We start from the raw sequence: 20,054 nt of genomic DNA, 5'->3' as shown, positions 1-20,054 counted from the left end.
GTGACAGTTGGTTAGGCGTTGCGGCGCCCAGCGAGCCGGAATTTAGAGCCAGCGACAAAGGTATCGCTCACATTGATTGATTGATTTATTGATTTTTGGCCTTCTGGGATAAGGAAACTCGTGCCTATTTGTTTCTATGCTTTCCGGTTCCCGACGAGCGATAGGATCATTTTTTTTCGCTTATAATTATACATATAGACCAAAATTTAAATTTTTAACATTAAATTTGAAGTTGATTTTAAGATTTTCTCCTCAAACTTTATTTTTTAACCTTATCGTTTGGATCGCTAGAATACGTATATAAATTATTCAGAAATGATTTTTCGTTTAGAAATATGTTTTGACTTTTTTCATAAAACACCAAGATAAAATCACCTTAATAGCAATGTTAAGACAATCGATGATGTTGATAGATAGCCTTTTTTGTGCACATGAGTTAACTGTATTTAATGATGTTGATAGACATAACCATATATCAAGTTATTAACTGGGCGAGCTAGCTCAACTCACCGTTCCGGATGGTACTTCGTCCGTGTTTTATTACTCGACTTAGTTGAGTTTTAGTATACGTTTAATAATTCGTCTTATCTATATACATACTTATTAATTATTTTGTTATTATTTAAATTATTATCATAGAAACTTTAAACTTGATTTATAATTTTATATATTAGGATAAAATTTTAAATAAAAATGAAAAGTTAAATATAGACCTAATAATCAACTACCTCAGATAAAAAAGGAAGTTGGAGGGACCGATTTTAAATTTATAGTTAATTTTACGGTTTTCAGTGAAGTTTATTTTCTAGCCTTTGCTTTTAGATTGCTAAGAATACATATATAAAATTTTCATTCACCCTTTGCCTTTGCCTTTTTATTTTCCGCATTTGAAACTTGTGAATAGGACAAGTGAATAAGAGGGGAAGCGCACAGTTTGTGCAAGACAGAGGATTTTTTTTTCTTTTGCTTTTGCAAGAGGGGACCCGCCTATAAAATTGCATGAGGTACTTTCGGCTCATCATAGGAGGCCCGTCTTTAAAAATAGGTTGTTTTCATATGTGGGCCTCTTAGAGACGCACGTGTGAAAAAAAATAATTTTCACATGCTGCCCCTGGTATTCAACGCCTGGAAAAAAGAAAAACACTGGACAATAACAAAAATATTAATACCAGAAGTATGATAGTGGTGGTGGTGACAAATCGAAGGGGGTGTAGCGGCCAACGTGAAGGTGTAGGGAGGGCATGGTGCAGCTTGGGAGTGGCAGATCCGGCAGCAGCTTCTTTGGGGAGAAGAGGGCAGTGTTAGTGCAAAGGGGATGTACGGCCACAGCGATATCAGTTTAAGACGGCCAAGATGATGGCATTGCCTCAGTGATCATGACATTGTGGAAAAGGGGATGTATGGCCACAACGGTATCAGTTAAGAAGTCAGATGAAAGAGTTGATGATCTATTATAAATGTGACATTGTGGTTATCCAGGAAACAAAGTAAGACAATTTCTTTGAAGGAGACATGCATAATCTGGGACATGGTAATTTCATTTGGGGTTGGAAATCTTCAAAAGGGGCTTTTAGGAGTATTGTCATAGGTATCAAATATGCTAGCTATGAGTTACTAGACATACATGTAGGGGCTTTTTTTTCCTCAGCTCTGTGATGGTCTTATTTGGGAAATAGTTAGGCCTTCTAATGGATTGGATAGAAATGGATTAAATGAGTTAGGTTTTAATTTGGATTTTCTTTGGTTGGATGCAAATGGATTGCTACTTCAAACGGTTTGGATTGGATTGGGTTATAAAGACAAATGGATTGGTATGGAGTGGATTTGGTTAGGTGATTTTTGGTTTTCAATGGATTTGATCCATGAAGGCAAATGGATCCTTTAATTGGGTAGCTAATGGATAAGACAATAGACATATGTGGGACCCACATGTAGAAATTAATCAAAATTTGCACAAAGTTGCTCTTATACATAATAAATCATCCCACCAAATTTCAGTCAAATTTGATAATTTTTTATAGTGTGAACGCGAGTTTTAAAATTTTAGGTCCAAGTTTATACATACCAAATAGACACATCTATTCTACTAGAGTGGATTGGATCCATTTTAATCAAATGGTTTGGTATGGGTTGGGCTAAAATTAAAGTTGGATTGTTTGGGTTGGATCCTTACAAAGAAAAAATGGTGCAGGTTGGTTTGGTAGACTAATTAGTAAATAAATGGATTGGATAAATGGATTGGAGTGGATTTGAATTGAATTGAAATCCATTAGCAGGCTTAGAAATAGTGGTAGTTATGGACCGGTTTCTGATTCTCTGAAAATGATTTTATTGCTGAACTATTTTTTTTACTTTTTAATATAGATAAACCTTATATCATTGGAGGAGATTTTAACCTACATAGATATATTTCAGAAAAGTCTAACATGAATATTGATTAGGGTTGTATGGACAAATTTAACAATTTCATTGAGCACTGTGGTTTACGGGAGATTTATAGGTTGGCAGGAAGTTTACCTGGACAAACAAACAATCCAATCCCACCTAGATTGTGTTGGATAGAGTTTTAACGAATCAAGCTTGGGAAGTTGCCTGTCCATGGCTTCTTTATCCTCTATTCCAAGAGTTGGATCTGATCATGCTCCCCTAATCTTGAAACTTGGTGGAAGGTAAAGTTAGAAATGATTTTTTCAGATTTGAACCTTCCTAGTTTCTGATTGAGGGGTTTAAAGAGTTGATCACTGCAAAGTTGATCCAGAGAGATGGTTCTTACATTATGGAGCATTGGAATAAAAAATTATCCTCTCTAAGGAAATTCTTGAAAGGTTGGAGTGCTAACAATAGTAAAAGTCCAAAACTATGTAAAGGTGGCTCTTAAACATCACCTAGTGTTGTTAGATGACGAAGGCCGCGTTCGTTCATCCCCAAAAAAATTAACTTATCCCCCTCATTTTACGCGCGCACGCTTCCTAAACTGCTACACGGTGTATTTTTTGCAAAAACAAATTATAGGAAAGTTGTTTTAAAAAATCATATTAATCTATTTTATATTTTTTAATAATTAATAATTGATTAATTATGTATTAATCTATTACTAAGTTTTTCATGCTGGGGTAAGTTAACTTACCCCCACGTAAACGAACATGGGATCTTGAAGGTTTATCTCCTACGCAATGGGAGGAGATATATGAGTTAAGAGAATTTCTTATAAAATATTTATGAAATGGAAGATACATCTTGGATGAATAGATGTGGCGAACAATGAATTTTGCTTGTCTTGGATGAAGAGATGAAGTTAGAAAATTGCTCTTCTTTTAAACTGAGTTGGATGTTTTTGTCACGCCCAGAAATTTACACCAAATTTCTGAACAACAGCATGCACTAATCTCGGTCCAGAAATTAGCTCGAGTACACACTATGACAAATTAATACACAGTTCCACGACTTAAAAACAAATAAAACCAATTACCTATCGAAATGCAGCAGAAAAGAAAACAAACTAAACCATCTTATCTTCAGCTTCAGTTGGTGATGATGGCTCGACACCACAGACATTCTCGACGGCGGATTGAACCTCACTTCAACCTTTGGAACAACCTTCTGACTTCTGACTCAGGCTCTGGCACTTGTCTGATGGGGGAAATTAAGCAAGGCTGAGTACAAACCACCGTACTCAACAAGTAACACCCAAGAGAGGGAGAATAATGAATGCAATAGGGTATAAATTGTACAAAGCTGTAGTAATTTAGCAAAACAGTAGATAAAATAGACTGAATAAAAGTAAAGTAAACATTTAAAATAATCATCCGCTGTTCAACGTTACACCACGTTGCAACAGGCCCAAACCACTGTCAGTGTTACACCACACTGCAACAGCGTCAACCCTCTACCCAACGTTACACCACGTTGCGACAGACCCGAATAACTGCCAATGTTACACCATATTGCACAGGGTCAAATGTCATGCCCTTAGTTTTACCCTAGCTAAAACACAATAAAATAATACATTAAAAATAATTTGTTAATTAAAGTTCAGGAGAAAAGCAGTGTAAATTAATTTAATTTAATTGGAAGCTTTTTGGATGTTCTAAAATGTCCCGAAAGCATTGAACACCTCGCCGAGGCCGCCTCGCCCGATCCCCTCTTCGCCTACTCGCGGTTCGCGAAGCGCCGTCACCGTTGCTTGCTTCCACGCATCGATCCTTCGGCGACATCACCGGCGGCAGCGGCGGCCGGGGGAACGGACGTGACCGACCAGGAGGAGAGAGAGGCAGCTTGGATCTGCAGGTGCACGCGGGCGTAAGGGGAGAGGAAGCCGTCTCCTGCGCGCGCTCCGGCGCCTTCACCGGTAAGCGGCAAACCCTAAGCGTCTACTAGCATCTCAGTAGAGTTTATTAGCTCAAATCTGTCATGCTGTGTGCGTTTTTTTTTGCCGTCGGAAGGTGCTGTGAGTCATGGCGACGGCGGCGACGGGGGAGCCGGTGGAGCCGCAGTCGCTGAAGAAGCTGAGCCTCAAGTCGCTGAAGCGCTCCCACGACCTCTTCGCGCCCACCCACTCCCTCCTCTTCACTCCCGACCAGGAGAGGTAATCCAGCGTGCGGGCTCCCCTCCCCTCCCTCCCTGCCCATTGTTAACCCCAGAACCCTAACGCACTGTTACTAACTGTTTTCTCCTTTGGCTGGTGTCGCGGACGGCAGCAAGCAGGTTCGTGTCAGCTGCAAGGTCTGTTCGCACGTCTCTGTTGATCTCCGCTTGCTAGATTCCATCTTTATTTGCTTAATTGATGAAGCCCCGAAACTTGATGGTGATGTTGTATCTTGCAGGTGAATGCAGAGTACAGCGCGGTGAAGAACCTGCCAACAGATCAGGGCCGGGAACAGGTGAAGAGTGTTGCAGCAACTTCGACTGCATTGGCACTTCCAGGTAAAATCTGCTGCCCGTTTGTTCTATCTTCTGTTTTACATAGGTGAAATCTGATGGTGCTTTTGAGCAATTACCGTACTAGTACAGAAATGTATTAGATGATTTGTGCTGCAAAAATCGAGACACCTGATATAAGCATAGCAAGCTGTGTTGAAAACTGATTGTTTACACATTTTAATTGAGCTTACAAATATCTTGTCAGGAACACAAGGTGTCAAAGATGCTGATAACAAAGGCAGCAACAGTACTGCTATTGTTCCTGCACCACATATGCTCCCCAAAGCACCGTAAGACCATTCATAATTTTCTTGACTGTAACTTGTTTACTCTATTCTTAATTGTAGGCACTGAGAAGTTCCTTTTTTGATTTTTAGGGATTCGACAATACCAGGCAAGAATACAACCCTGTCGATTTCTGGGTCATCTGACAGGTTTGTTCACTTATCTTTGCTTTTATTGTTGACATGCACCTCAAACACCTTGATGGTTCCCAGTGTGGCTAAACCAAAAACAGAAATGCCCTCAATTTAAACTTTGAAAACCTAGCTTGTGGCATTCCCCATAGCCCTCGAACTAGTATTTTGGTGAATTATTGGATATTTGGGTGGTTCTTGGTATAACTTTGACAACTTGATGTGGTTGTTATAGAAAATGTTGTGCCAACGTGTTGGGATTCTATTATTGTTTAGGTGCTTCCCAGGCTCTTAAGGGCATGTGTAGTGTGATGCCAAGAAAGGCTAAGAAATTTCAGCCCCCCAAACCAGGATCTAGCAAACTGGATGGGAACCAGCTAAGCCAAAAGTTTCTGCTTCATGCACGCCTAAGACATTCAAACATATCCTTAATTGTTTTCAAGTATGGGTCAAAGTAGAGCTAAATATTACAAGAAAAAGTTAGACTATAATTCCTGTGAGACATGGCAGTGAAGTGGAAAACCAAGCTCCCCTCACACTAGTCACACTAGTAAGCCTTTATCATCCATGATAATAGAATAAGTTGAAAAAGATTCTAACTATTTCTGAAATTTAAGTTTCTAATGGCTTATATCTCTTTCAGATTCTCTACATCTGCACTTATGGAAAGGATACCTAGTAGATGGCCACGGCCTGTATGGCATGCTCCTTGGAAGAATTATAGGGTAATTTATTTTTTTTCATTGTGTGCTCGATTTTCTAGTTTTGGCTATAATTTGTGCTAATGGTTTCTCTAAATGTATGCAGGTGATCAGTGGTCACTTGGGATGGGTGCGATCTATCGCATTTGATCCAAGTAATGAATGGTTCTGTACGGGTTCTGCCGACAGGACAATTAAGGTGAGCTCTACAGCCTGCACTCCTGTAGTTTATTCTATCTCTCACCTTCTACATTTAGTGTTCCAGTATGTTCTCGATTTTTTTACATTGTATATTCTAAGTCTTAGTTTATAGATGTTGTGTGTCATACATCTGAAATCCTGGTATATTTTCCATTTTGCTGGATTATCTTATCTATACGTTCCCTAAGTTCAGCAAAAGATCGCATGGTATGACAATTAGGCAAGTGGGGCTAGGGCCATAGCCATAGACACAATAAAGTACTCCCTGCGTTTCAAAATGTAAGACTGTCTAGCATTGCATAGATTCGTATGGATGCTAATGAATCTAAAAATATTTAGAAACAATATGCATTGATGTATAGATGAATCTAGTCGTACAATATGAAATGGAGGTAGTATTATTTTCTGAGACTTGCATTCTGCTTGTACATGAACGCACATTTCCCTTTTTCTTTAAACTTATTTCTATGATATACATATCCAACATAGGAATGGCAGTTTGGCAAAGTGTCAGCGCATCTTATGTTTCATATCACAACTTTAGTTTGTCTCCTCCATCACCCTAATTTGTTTTAAGTGCTAGTTTTAGCTCCACGCCAGGTGTTTGTTTTTATCTTTTATGAAGTTTTCTGGTCCTGTCATCTGAGTTTATTTGTCCATCGAGTTTTCAATGTTTCTTCTAAATGATTTGATGATACGCCTTATAGAAAAACCAGGCCATATCTTTGTTCTTCTTCCTTCTTGTTTGCTAGCAAATTAAGCTAACAACCCAACTTCCCCCAACAAGTAAAGCTATTATAAATCCTGTTAATTTATCCACCATGTGATTCTGTCTTCTTGTAGATATGGGACCTTGCATCAGGAACGCTGAAGCTTACACTGACTGGCCATATTGAACAAATTCGTGGTATGTTTTTCTTGGCCTTTGTTAACAGGGTCTGTTTAGCAGCCTTGAACTAACTTTGTTTTATTCTATAAATTCACTAATTGACAAATTCGATGTGCATTATTGTAGGGCTTGCTGTGAGCCAACGGCACACATATTTATTTTCTGCTGGTGATGACAAACAAGTAAAATGTTGGGATCTTGAACAAAACAAGGTTAACACTGTTTGATAGATTGCAGTATACAGGACATATTGGCATTCTCATAACCTTTTGTCTATTTTCCTTGTTAAGGTTATTAGGTCTTACCATGGGCATTTGAGTGGTGTTTACTGTCTTGCTCTCCATCCAACAATTGATATACTGCTGACCGGTGGTCGTGATTCAGTTTGTAGGGTATGTAATCACCTATTGCAAAGCAGATTATGCACAATTATTAGTATATGATGCACTAAGGTTCTGATTTTGCTAACCGGCATACACAGGTCTGGGACATTCGAACGAAAGCACATGTTTCTGCGTTAACTGGTCATGATAATACTGTATGCTCAGTGTTTGCTCGTCCTACGGTAAGACATTTGAACCTTTCATAGCTTATTAGTAGTGTCCAGTTTTGCAAATCAATATTTTCCTTAGTTGAAGCCTTTCTTGTTAGCCCTGTTATGGCCCATTCTTATTCATATCGCAATTACAGACCAGCTGAGTTTTCTTTTAAAAATATCAATGAGTAAACTATTGAAGAATGATCTTGAACACATTTATCTTATACATTGAGGTTATTGCTTGTTTTGGGTAGTTTCTTTATACTATTGCATACTAGCATATCATTCTTTGAAAAAAACTAATCTTGTATTTATTTGTTTCAGGATCCACAAGTTGTCACTGGCTCACATGATTCAACCATCAAGTTCTGGGACCTTGTAGCTGGTAATTTTACTATCAAATTTGACTGTTATCTGAGTGGTTTCTTGTTAAATGTTTCCCTTACAGTTTTTTTTTCTATAGGGAGGACTATGTGTACTCTTACACATCATAAGAAATCTGTTCGGGCTATGGCACTGCACCCAAAAGAGTCAGTTTCCATACATCATTACATATCTTTTCATATAACCTAAACTGCTGGAAATATTTATATTTTTTTCTTGGGCAGGAAATCGTTTGCATCTGCATCAGCGGACAATATAAAGAAGTTTAGCCTGCCCAAAGGCGAATTTCTACATAACATGCTGTATGTATTCTTTTCACATTATTTATGATATTAACAGTCTTTGTGATTTATTTCTGTGTAATTTAGAATATTGACATGTTGTATTCCGCATTATAAAATGATTGAATGCTTGATTTGAAGCTCATGTAGCTTCTAGTACAAGCTTTGCTTGGGAGTTCAATATTCTGAACTTGTTTCTTCTTTTAACTTCTAACCTTATATTTATGAGGAAATGCGTTAGTTTAAGGTGAGAATCAGACAGGCTATTTGTTCTACCTAGACTGTAAAAATTATCAATTGCACTAAGCTCATACTTGGTTTGAAAATTTGTGATGTGTAGTTTTGTTACCTAGTTTTAAAAACCTTTGAACAATCATGTTGTATAACATTTACTTTTTACCGAGTTCTTTATGAAATATCCTTTTTTTCTCTTTGGCATGTTTGGTGACTTCAGTTTAGACTTAAATCATGCACCCTGACTTATTTAGCGGGAGAATGTGTTTTGAAACAGTAACAGGGTTTGAGTGAAGGTACATGATGTGCTCGAGTGCAAAAAAAAAAAAATCATATTCAGATACCTTTATAATCTTAGCTGCTGGACATGATGTCCTGGGGTGGATAGGGAGTTATGCTCTCATTTCAAAGGCTTTTCTCAGTGTTGTAAACAAACATCAGCTAGGAGGTTGTGTAAACATTCCACTGAAACATGTTACGGCTTGTCACCTTTCAGGTCACAGCAGAAAACCATCATAAACTCAATGGCTGTAAATGAAGATGGTGTCTTAGCAACTGGAGGTATGCATAGTTGGAGCCAATTTAGTTTATTAAAAATTGATGGTTCTAATATATTTAGTACCCGCTGCATTGTCTATGCCATACTTGCTGGCTGCTACTTACTCAGTAAGATGTTTGCCGATCATAGTATGAAGTTCTAATATTGTGTGCAGGGGATAATGGGAGTCTGTGGTTTTGGGATTGGAAGAGTGGCCATAACTTCCAACAAGATCAGACCATAGTCCAACCTGGTAAGTATTGATTTGCATCATGTGTTGGTTGTTAGGATGCTTCTTTAACTGTCACTAATCGTCCGCCTTAATTAATCTGATGCCCAATTGTAGGATCACTGGAGAGTGAGGCATGCATATATGCCCTTTCATACGATGTCAGTGGCTCAAGACTTGTGACATGCGAAGCTGATAAGACAATAAAAATGTGGAAAGAAGATTTGACAGCCACGCCAGAGACCCATCCTATCAATTTCAAGCCTCCAAAGGACATCAGAAGATACTGACCAGACAGGGTACTTAAACTCTTTAAATGTCTACATGTGGTACATGTTGTAGTGTTTACGCTAAAACTAAATTGTGAATTCCATGCGGCAGCCTGGGATGGACCTGTTTAATTTTTGCCATGTTTCGCATCACCAAATCCTATCTATCGAGCAGAATGTTAACTGTAGGAAATTTTCATATATTAGAAGAGCTTCCTCTTGGTAAACATGTGTTATTATCTTTCGAGTTTCCAGTTACAGTGTACATCAGATCTCATGATTGGACAAAATTCATTAATTACAAATGTTTTCACCAACTAGATCTTTACAGGGGATAGTACATGAAAATGAACATTTCTCAGTCGTTTTGATAGACGAAGCATGGCCTGTCTCGGAAAATGCATTTTGTCCACCGGCACAAATGTGTTTCTTTAAGTAGTGACACTCATTCTTAGTTTTGTTCTTAGATGAGAAGATCCACGTTATAATCGTGAACATATCTGCTCCAATTTTGGATTGATCATTGGCCCTTAATTATCGAAGGCTGAATTATTGAATGTACATATCATGATTTATTGCATATGTTCGTATCTATTATTGCATATGTACAGACAGGCAGGCACATGGGGTCTCTCCAGCACCGCCAAGGCAATTTACCTACTGATCACTTCCAGTGCCTCAATTAATTAACTGCATATTCTGAAGGTACTTTGAGCCATCGATCACTGTACAGTTTGTGCCAACTAATTCAGATTAGGGCCAAAGGTTATGCATGCCCATGTTTTGAAGGAAACGTGCGTGCGTGCGCATGATTGATGCGTCGCTGCGTACGATCTATCATGGTTTATTACAGGCCGTCATTGATTAAGACCACGATGTCGTTCCATAAATGCATCTTTCGAGTTTCCAGGTGCAGAAGGATCTGAACATGCATGCAGCGGTGGACAAGTTAACTAATCAGCTAGAGCTAAGCTAGCTTCCAGACAGCCTGAGGGCCACAGAGACTAGCTTGGGCGTTTCTGCTGCTCACGAGACGTGCAATAATTAGCACGTAATTACAGATGGTTAATACTAGCTAGTTAAGCTCGAAGGGGTGTGGCGATGTGCCAAAAAAGTGGCTATATATATGTGTGTAGTGTGCATGCCAATGCAAGCTAAAGTAAAGCTGAAAGCGCTAGCCTAGCTCGAGTGACCGATCGGCCATGGCTTCTTCCTGTTCCGTCGTCGTGACGGCCATCGTCGTGGTGGTGCTGGGCATGGCCGCGGCGGCGTCGGCTCAGCTGTCGGCGACGTTCTACGACTCGTCGTGCCCGAGGGCGCTGTCGATAATCAGGAGCACCGTGAACGCGGCGGTGGCCAGGGAGACCCGGATGGGCGCCTCCCTGCTCCGGCTCCATTTCCACGACTGCTTTGTCCAAGCAAGTGTCACCACTAGCTCATCGTCTCTCTGATACTAGATAATAACTCATGCATTCTCTGCGGATCTTAATAATGTCAGTCTCTCTAGCTTAATAATTCATGTCGTTTTGAATAAATACAAAGAGTAAATAAATGTGTTTAGTATTATTAAAGTATTTTTTAAGAATAATCTATACATGTACTTATGTTTAGTAACTAAATATTTTAATAGTTATATACTGGTACTGAAAGTTTTAAAAATTTGACCTCGGTCTCGAACAAAATGATAGCAACTATGCAAAAGGACGGAGTATACAATATGCATGTAATTATGATTCTCTAACTATAGATGATTAAATTCACAAGCAAAATAAATAATATTTTCATATATAATTTTTTGAATAAGATAAATGGTTAAACATTGCAAGTAAAAAAGTCAAACCTCTTGCGTTATAAAATGGAGGGAGTAACTCATACTCCCTCCGTTCCAAAATAAAGAAAATTCTATAATAAATTTATATATCCAGTTATCCAAATTCGTTGAAAGGAAATTGATTTCTTCTTTAAACTAAGGGGGTAAGCATGATCAAGTGGCTAGCCATGACGACGTGGTTTTAAGGCATTTACAGCTTTTATTACACTATCAGTATGCATGCATGGTACGGTGATCAGAAGAAGGGTTTTTTGTTTTTGTCTTTTGTTTTTTGGCGCATATATATCTGATGCCCTGTGTAGTTTCCAAAATTTTTTTTTGTCAAAAACATCATATCAAATTTTTGGACACCTAAATAGAATGTTAAACATAGATAAATCGAAAAACTAATTGTACAGTTATGTGAGAAATCACGAGACGAATCTTTTGAGCCTAGTTAGTACATGATTAGCTATAAGTGCTACAGTAACCCACATGCGCTAATGATAGATTAATTAGACTCAAAAGATTCGTCTCGCGGTTTCAATGCCAGCCGTGAAATTCTTTTTTATTCTTATCCAATAACCCCTTCTAACATTTGGTCAAACGTCTAATGTGACACGTGGAAATAAAAAGTAAACACCCGCTAAGTGATGCATGGCATGGTTGGTGGTTGTTGCGGTGACAGGGATGCGACGCGTCGGTGCTGCTGGCGGACGCGCCCAACTTCAGCGGGGAGCAGGGCGCGTTCCCCAACGCCAACTCGCTGAGGGGCCTCGACGTCGTCGACACCATCAAGTCGCAGCTCGAGGCCTCCTGCAGGCAGACCGTCTCCTGCGCCGACATCCTCGCCGTCGCCGCCCGCGACTCCGTCGTCGCCGTACGTAAAATAATAAGCCCACCACCAACGGCTCGAGACCCCTCCCTCCCAGCTGGGCAATTTAATTTTTTTTTTCACTCTTACAAGCGGTACAAGATTTGCTATTCATTGTTTACAATATATGAGTCGTTGTGTGTCTATGGTATATGAGATTAGAATAAATCTGTTATCAATAATCATAAGAGTCATAAAAAGTTAAAATGTCGAATGTAGATTGAAGTCTAGCCAGAGTATAAAAATTGATTTTCTTTTACTTTAGTTAAACATCACATTAAAGTCAGTTAAATAGGTGAATATAGGCAAACTAGTAACATTTGTGTACGTGGATGCATATATGTGCAGCTAGGAGGGCCGTCGTACCCGGTGCTGCTGGGGAGGAGGGACGGCACGACGGCGGTCCAAATGCAGGCGAACATCGACCTCCCTGCTCCGACCACCAACCTGGGTAACCTCGTCACCACCTTCGCCAGGAGAGGATTCAACTCCAGCGAAATGGTTGTACTCTCAGGTAAGTAGATAACTTATAATCTCTCCATCCCACAGTGAATATTTCTGCCCCCTTCTTTGTTATCTTAACCAATTATAAGTTTATAACCCGTCTTCATTTAATTTTTTTTAATCTACATTTGCGTACATATATACTAGGCCTAGCATTGAGATGGAGTAGCTAGCTGCTGTTTTTCTCTGTGCTACACGTAGGATTTTTGTTGACATAGCCTTTTCTTTTGATAACTCATTCGGCCCCCAATTTTACACGCTCTCTGACTTGTAGCCATTTTGGCTGCAGGTAGTTCATTCAATCCCAGTCGTATTATATATTTTCTCTAGTTATTTTTTCCTAAAGAGAATGAAGGACAAGACGGTGATATATCATTAATTAGTTCTGCTTAAAACTTTCGACAGCAAAATTGATCGACTTTGCCAGTCAACAATCTTGGTGTGAATTTCCTATGTTCGAAACGCAATTTAGATTTGTCAATACTCGTATATGTGTTCATGAATATTTCTTCTTAGTTTCGATTGAAAAGTATATATAAGTACCAAATGTTGGATATATGCTGGAGCAATATTAATATTAATTATAAGGTAAGGCCAAAAGGCTAATTTAAAATGTATTATATTTGTTAGAAAAATAAATCGGTCACCTTTCATAACAAAAAAACATATTTGTCCACTCGAATGAGACACATTCGTTTCTTAGTGTTTCCTATAAATCCTTTTCATTGCTAGGATTTGTTCACTGAATTGACCGAGTAACCAACACCTGTACCCTACGCTACCCGAATATCCAAACCTAGCTCCATATATAGCTAATCTGCACACTAGTGCCGTGGGAAAACCGGGTTGTCAGATCATCTGTCTAAGCGGCTGTTTGGTTCCACCAAAGTCTCTGTCGAATATTTAGATACTAATTAGAAATATTAAATATAGACTATTAATAAAACACACCTCATACTCTGGACTATTTCGCGAGACGAATCTGTTAAGTCTAATTAGTTCATGATTAGCAAATGTGATGCTACAGTAAACATTTGCTAATCGTAGATTAATTAGGCTTAAAAATTTTATCTAATGAAATAACCTTTATTTATGCAATTAGTTTTGTTATTAGTCTATATTTAATACTCTTAATTAACATTCAAACATTTGATGTGACAATAGATTAAAAAAAATCTCTAGATCAAAAAAACACCTAAGTCAACCACCGTTGTTGCTTAATTTCTTGCTCAATGTCGGTGAAGTCCCTCCTTTGCTGGCTGAGGCTGCACACACTCTGACAGGTGACCAACTCACATCGGTTCCAAAAATATTATTGGCCAGTTTTACAGCCTCGCTCTAGATAAACTGGTAAACTAGTTTTCTACTGCTAGATGGGATTGGGTGGTATACTGTGTCGGTGATGCGTGGACCGGTACCAGGTCTCTAATATTCGTTGGGATGTTTCGAGACTTTGTTGGTTTTGGCTGATATATGTTAGTGTCATGTCGGTACCAAATATAATACATGTCTAGCTACATATATGCTTTCTTTCCCCGACTCCACTAATCCACCACCACTTCTTGCACCAGCTAGCTGCTTGTGATTTCGGACTAGTACAAAGCAGATTAATCGTTAGTACGTTGCTGCAACTCAGGACAGGACGTGGGACCAAGTTGCCGTGCTCGGCCTCTGATGAACGACGCTGCTGCTGCTGCTAGGATAGGCAACAAACAAACAAACAAACAAAAAAAGGGGGGAAAAGCTTGTGGGCATCGAAGCAGGAGTCGAGTAGAGTGGGGATCGACGCAGGCGTCGCGTGGTGTCATCGTGAGGTGCGGGTTCGTGCCCACGCCACGCTCGCCTGCAGCCGAAACATCCTCGGCAAGGCCACCGATCGCCGTGACGAGGCGTCTGTGGATCTTGGCTTCCGGTGATAACACGGTGGCGTACAGCGACGAAGCCAGGTTCTAACCACCAGGGACCAATTTGACCTGATCTCTCCGTTTTATATTATAAAACGTTTTGACCATATCATATTATTATTTATCTATTAAATAATATATAATGTTGGTAGCTATGTATATATTCATTAGCATATATATTAATAAATATTAGAAAGTCTTATATTATGAAGTATTAATAATTACAATGAAAATATAATAAAAGTATATAGATAATATCAAGATTTTTTATAGGTAGTAAATATATCATGTCAACATAAAAAACACATGATAATACAAAATAAATAAGTATACAGATATACGTACCGCATACTAAGCATAAATATGAGCGCCATCCGAGCTAAAATCTAGATATATAGGTAAAAATCATACACAAAATTAGATCCTAGCAAAATGTTAAATGAATTATCTATCTTGTAATTATTAACTACTACCTATGTTTAAAATATAGTAATTTTTGGCTATGTATTTGGTCACGCACAAAAGTTTCTATATTTTGGGAGGAAAATAGTAGAATTCTAGAAATTTGAAATTGAAGTGAAGAGACAAACCATACATAGGGATTGAGGTTTAGTTCATATTTAGCTACCTAATTATATAGACAATATAAATAATTATTATATATCTTAAGAGAAATAAAAAATGGTTAATGAAAAAACAGTTGCTCGATCCACACTCCCAACTCTCAGCATATCACCGATTTTACAGGTTCGTCCAACTTACCTGTATAGGTACGTTGCAATACACGCACATGTTAATAGATTTTTAAGCTATTAACTGAACTTTTTTTTTCACAAAACGGTTGGGTAGAGAGTGTTTCATTTCTTATTACGGGACAATTTTTCCTACCTTAGCTGCTGACATATGGGTCCGCCTACTGATTAAATGTTTAAAAATTTTAATTCTAGCATTCAAATCCAGTCAACTGTATCTCTACCGTACCGTTGGATGATAATATAAATACGTGCACGCCCTCCCCTAGGCCTCCATACATTACCCATGGTTTGACATCAGAAAAAAAAATCAAACGTTTGGTCAATAGCAATAGCAAAATGCTGACATATTGCTACTGTGCTGCGGTATATATATACAGGAGGGCACACGATCGGTGCGGCGCAGTGCACCAACTTCCGGTCGCGGATCTACGGCGAGACCAACATCGACTCGGCGTTCGCGGCGGCGCTCCGGGGCAGCTGCCCGCAGGCCGGCGGCAACGCCAACCTGGGCGCGCTCGACTCCACGCCCAACGCCTTCGACAACGCCTTCTTCAGGGACCTGATGCTCGGCAGGGGCCTCCTCCACTCCGACCAGCAGCTCTACGCCGGCGACGGCACCGGCACCGACGCCTTCGTCCGCAACTACGCCTCCAACTCCGCGCAGTTCTTCTCCGACTTCGCCGCCGCCATGGCCAAGGTGGGCGGCCTCGGCGTGCTCACCGGCTCGCAGGGGCAGGTCCGCCTCAACTGCTCCAGGGTGAACTGACGATGAGATCGACAGCATTGGATATATATCGGAAGCTGGCTGCGAGCCTGCACACGTAACATGTGTGCCAACAACTGTGTCTCTACCGTGTACGTTGGTAAAGTCGAATAAAGCTGTAAGCGTTTCTTTTTTATATTATTTTTCTTTGAGGGGAATAAAACTATAGTGTTGATTAATAAGTTAAGTGGTTAGTAGTACTACTAGAGTCGTGAATTTGTGCGTTACATGGATATATATTGTTAGTGATATTTTGAAATATTAAAAGACACTTTTTTATGGTTTAGTTATTCAGAAATTCGTAGTTAATAAACATCGAGTTGTTATTGTTTTGGAGTCTTACTTATAGTATTTCTGTATGCTTGATAAGTATGAAATTGAGAATCGATGAAAACTGAGTTGAGTTTATTTTGGAGTCTCAATCCGCACAGATCTATGGTCCCAGTAATACTATTCGTCTAATGCATGGTCTGATTGTTCTGGTAAACGTTAGAGGTCTAGAAAATGCCTAATTAGTGTGTGTGTGTATATATGTGTGTATATGTATGTATTCCACATGTGTGTGAAGTCTTCGAGCAAAAAGTGCGAAGGCTTAGGGCCTGTTGGAACGTAGCACCTAGTAATTGTAATTTTTTTTAGAGAATGATACTTTTTATTTGATGTCTATATCCAACCGGATATACGTAGCTTTTTTAAAAAAATAGACTTAGCCGAAATAGAAAACTTAGCCACAAATAACCTAATTTAAAATTTAGTGATTGCAAATACATAATAATATCATGTCTATTAAAATTTTACAGGAATTAAAAACACAAAAATAAATTAGAATTATCGTTTGATTGACGATACGTTGAAAAATGAGGTAAAATCCGATGTCCATTTTCTTACAAAATCGGATTTGTCCAATTAATAGGAATTTTAAAGGGAATGATAGGATTTCTTTTATAAAATTGAGATCCTATTTTCTTATAAACAAAAGAGGGTCTTAATTCCTTTGTGACTTTTTCCTCATGCGTGTCGTTTTATGGCACCTTATAGTTGTGCCTACCAAGGGAAGAGCCGACCAACCATATGCATCTTGTTGAATGCTTTGTGATTGTTAAGCATGGTAACTATCTTCCTCTGCTCAAAGTCAGACAGTAGACTGATCTTTCTCGGTTAGTATCAGGCTATCAATCAGGTACAGCTACTGGACCAAAGTCATAGTACATATACCGATGACAAATACTAATAGCATATATTAACCGGTAGGTCCACCTACTAAGCGCTCTTTTCACCTTGAACACGTACCTATACAAAAGCCAAAACAGACCTGCAGGCAACACCAGAACGCCTGCATACGGTGAATACAAAAGTCTTAATAATACTTGAGATCGTGGGTTTAGCGAATGTTCTATGATTTTAATAGCTTTGTATTTTCAATGATAAACGACGTACCCATCGACAGCGAGTCATTTATGGCCGACCAGTCTTCGGAGATGCTCATAAGGGTAGAGTTTATACGTTGTCTTCTTAGGGAAGAAATAGTGTGCATGCATTATGAGCTCTCGGTCGTACTGTGTTCGAAAAAAACGTCTACATACGTGTACACAATAACACAGTCTTCGTGTTGTCAAGTAGGAGTATCAAAAATGCATGATTTTGACACAACGGCATCGCTAATACATCGAGAAATGAGGGTGATCGAAATGAGAGGATAAAGATATGTAGAACTGCACATAATGTTCACATTTTTCCACGTATAAAACTTGGTTCTGTGCTCACTGCAAATTAATGTTGATCTAGTACTCCCTCTGTTAAGGTAACTCCGTCTGCTCCCTCTTTTATTATCACTTTGACTATGTTAACTCTCATGGTATGATATATAAGACTATATAAATTAATGACAGTGGATTATATCTTATATGTCTTGGCTCCTAATTTTTGAAGGGTTAAAAAATCAATTCCCTCGTTTTTCCATGAGAATGTCAGCTGTGCATACAAAAACTGAGCGCATTTAAATTTTGAAATTGTCGCTATTACAAGAGGAAACGGAAATCGTAGAACACCAGAGCATTGAAATACATTGAGTACTGTACTTACAAATCCCATTCACACAAACTGAATTAAAAGAGCTAAACCACAATCAACAACAAGAGAAAATATGAATGTTAGGACACATTTGATTAAGCATCCGGCCATGCATCTTGCTCTAGTAGTAGTTCACTTTCCTGCAGTTGACGCGGACCTCGCCTTGGTTCCCGACGAGCGGGCTCAGGCTGCCCATCCGCACCATGGACTCGGCGAAGTCCCGCCGGAACGCGTCCGGGTTGGAGGCGTAGAACCTGACGAGCCCGTCGGTGGCGCCGAGGCCGCCGGCGAACAGCTGCTGGTCCGAGTGCAGCAGGCCCCTGGCGCGCAGCAGCGAGCCGTAGTACGCGCCGTCGAACCGCGCCGGCGTCGGGTCGAGCGGCGCGAGGTTGTCGTCGCCGCCGGTGCGCGGGCAGGGGCCCCTGAGCGACGCCGCGAGGGAGCCGTCCAGGGTGGCCGTCTCGTTGTAGAGGCGGTCGCGGAAGTTGGTGCAGCGGGAGAAGCCCAGGGTGTGTCCGCCGGAGAGGAGGACGAGGTCCTGCACGGAGAGGCCCTGCGAGGCGAAGCTGGAGACGAGGCGGTCAAGGTTGAAGGTCGGCGCCGGGATGCTGTTGTTCGCCGCCGCCTGGCTCGCCGTCCGCGCGTCCCTCCGGCCCAGCGGCACGTGGTACGACGGCCCTCCCAGCTGCACACCATGCATCCATGAACACGTACGCGCGCGCCATGCATGGCGCCGGCCGGCGGCAACACCAGTTAGCTAGGTTACGTGGTTTTAACTTGTACCAGGTGCAATCAAAATGCAAGTAAGTAAGCTGCACACCGCGACGATGGAGTCGCGCGCAGCGACGGCGACGATGTCGGCGCAGGAGACGACGTTGCCGCGGCAGGCGGCGTTGACGGCGTCCTTGACGCGGTCGATGACGTCGAAGCCGCGGACGGAGTTCATGTTGGGCGCCGCGTTCTTCTCCCCCGTGAAGAACGGCGTGTCGTCCAGCAGGATGGACCCGTCGCAGCCCTAATCAAGCACACACGGCCATTGCCGATCAGCATGTACGCATGGACGTCGCAGATCGATCGATCAACCAAATTAAGCAATAGCTAGTGCTAGATCTTTACGTTGACGAAGCAGTCGTGGAAGTGCAAGCGCAGGAGCGAGGCGCCCATGCGGGGCTCCGCCGCGACGGCCTCCTCGACGACCCTCTTGATGGTCGGCAGCGCCGCCGGGCACACGCTGTCGTAGAAGTGGGGGTCAAGCTGCGCGTTGCCCGTCGTCGCCGCCACCAGAGCAAACGCCACCGCCACCGCCGCAGCACACGCCGCCATAGCAGAGGGGCTAGCTAGCTAGCTAGTAGCTGACACGGCTAATTAACCGTACAAGCTTAATTAATTAGCTGCGACAACTTAATTAGTTTGCTGGTTGATTAAACTTGAGTGCGTGGAAGCAGAAGAAAATGGAGAGCTTATATAGCTCACCGAGTTGACCTCGCCGACTCGAATAGTGCAGACAGCCGTGTTTATTTGATATAAGTTGTACAATGTGTTATCAATCTGGTTATTTGTATAATATTTAATATATTATTTTTATATTTTATATTTATTGCACTAATGATAAAGATTTTCCTGTAAAAAAGTACATGTCCAAGCAGTAGTCAAACGAATATATAACGATATTTAATTTTTTTTCTTAAGTTAATGATGTCACTTATGATAATTAATTTAATGTGAATGTATATAGACGATCATTGTCTCACTATTGTACCTGTGACACATGTAA

General features: G+C 40.4%; 3 protein-coding genes across 3 annotated transcripts; 2 read left to right on the top strand and 1 right to left on the bottom strand.

Moving 5' to 3' along the window:
* The first annotated feature begins 4,146 nt into the window (after nucleotides 1-4,146).
* On the top strand, nucleotides 4,147-9,827 carry LOC102716488 (protein pleiotropic regulatory locus 1-like). Its single transcript, XM_040524701.1, has 18 exons — nucleotides 4,147-4,348; nucleotides 4,443-4,585; nucleotides 4,698-4,722; nucleotides 4,824-4,923; nucleotides 5,126-5,210; nucleotides 5,298-5,354; nucleotides 5,980-6,061; nucleotides 6,144-6,236; nucleotides 7,082-7,145; nucleotides 7,254-7,339; nucleotides 7,418-7,519; nucleotides 7,609-7,692; nucleotides 7,990-8,050; nucleotides 8,129-8,195; nucleotides 8,274-8,351; nucleotides 9,061-9,125; nucleotides 9,278-9,355; nucleotides 9,449-9,827. Exons 2-18 carry the CDS (start codon nucleotides 4,455-4,457, stop codon nucleotides 9,619-9,621), a joined length of 1,431 nt encoding a protein of 476 aa, XP_040380635.1. The 5' UTR covers nucleotides 4,147-4,348; nucleotides 4,443-4,454; the 3' UTR covers nucleotides 9,622-9,827.
* Nucleotides 9,828-10,778: 951 nt separating this feature from the next.
* LOC102718052 (peroxidase 2-like) lies at nucleotides 10,779-16,541 on the top strand. The gene is made up of 4 exons (XM_006665015.3): nucleotides 10,779-11,018; nucleotides 12,099-12,290; nucleotides 12,633-12,798; nucleotides 15,825-16,541. Exons 1-4 carry the CDS (start codon nucleotides 10,803-10,805, stop codon nucleotides 16,211-16,213), a joined length of 963 nt encoding a protein of 320 aa, XP_006665078.2. The 5' UTR covers nucleotides 10,779-10,802; the 3' UTR covers nucleotides 16,214-16,541.
* Nucleotides 16,542-18,194: 1,653 nt separating this feature from the next.
* On the bottom strand, nucleotides 18,195-19,686 carry LOC121054469 (peroxidase P7-like). The gene is made up of 3 exons (XM_040524313.1): nucleotides 19,397-19,686; nucleotides 19,101-19,295; nucleotides 18,195-18,965 (listed from the first exon to the last, which is right to left on the bottom strand). Exons 1-3 carry the CDS (start codon nucleotides 19,601-19,603, stop codon nucleotides 18,402-18,404), a joined length of 966 nt encoding a protein of 321 aa, XP_040380247.1. The 5' UTR covers nucleotides 19,604-19,686; the 3' UTR covers nucleotides 18,195-18,401.
* Between the last annotated feature and the right edge of the window lie 368 nt (nucleotides 19,687-20,054).

Source organism: Oryza brachyantha, chromosome 5 (assembly GCF_000231095.2).
Source record: "Oryza brachyantha chromosome 5, ObraRS2, whole genome shotgun sequence".
In the NCBI taxonomy this organism is placed as follows: Eukaryota; Viridiplantae; Streptophyta; class Magnoliopsida; order Poales; family Poaceae; genus Oryza; species Oryza brachyantha.
This window is presented reverse-complemented; position numbering and strand designations above follow the sequence as displayed.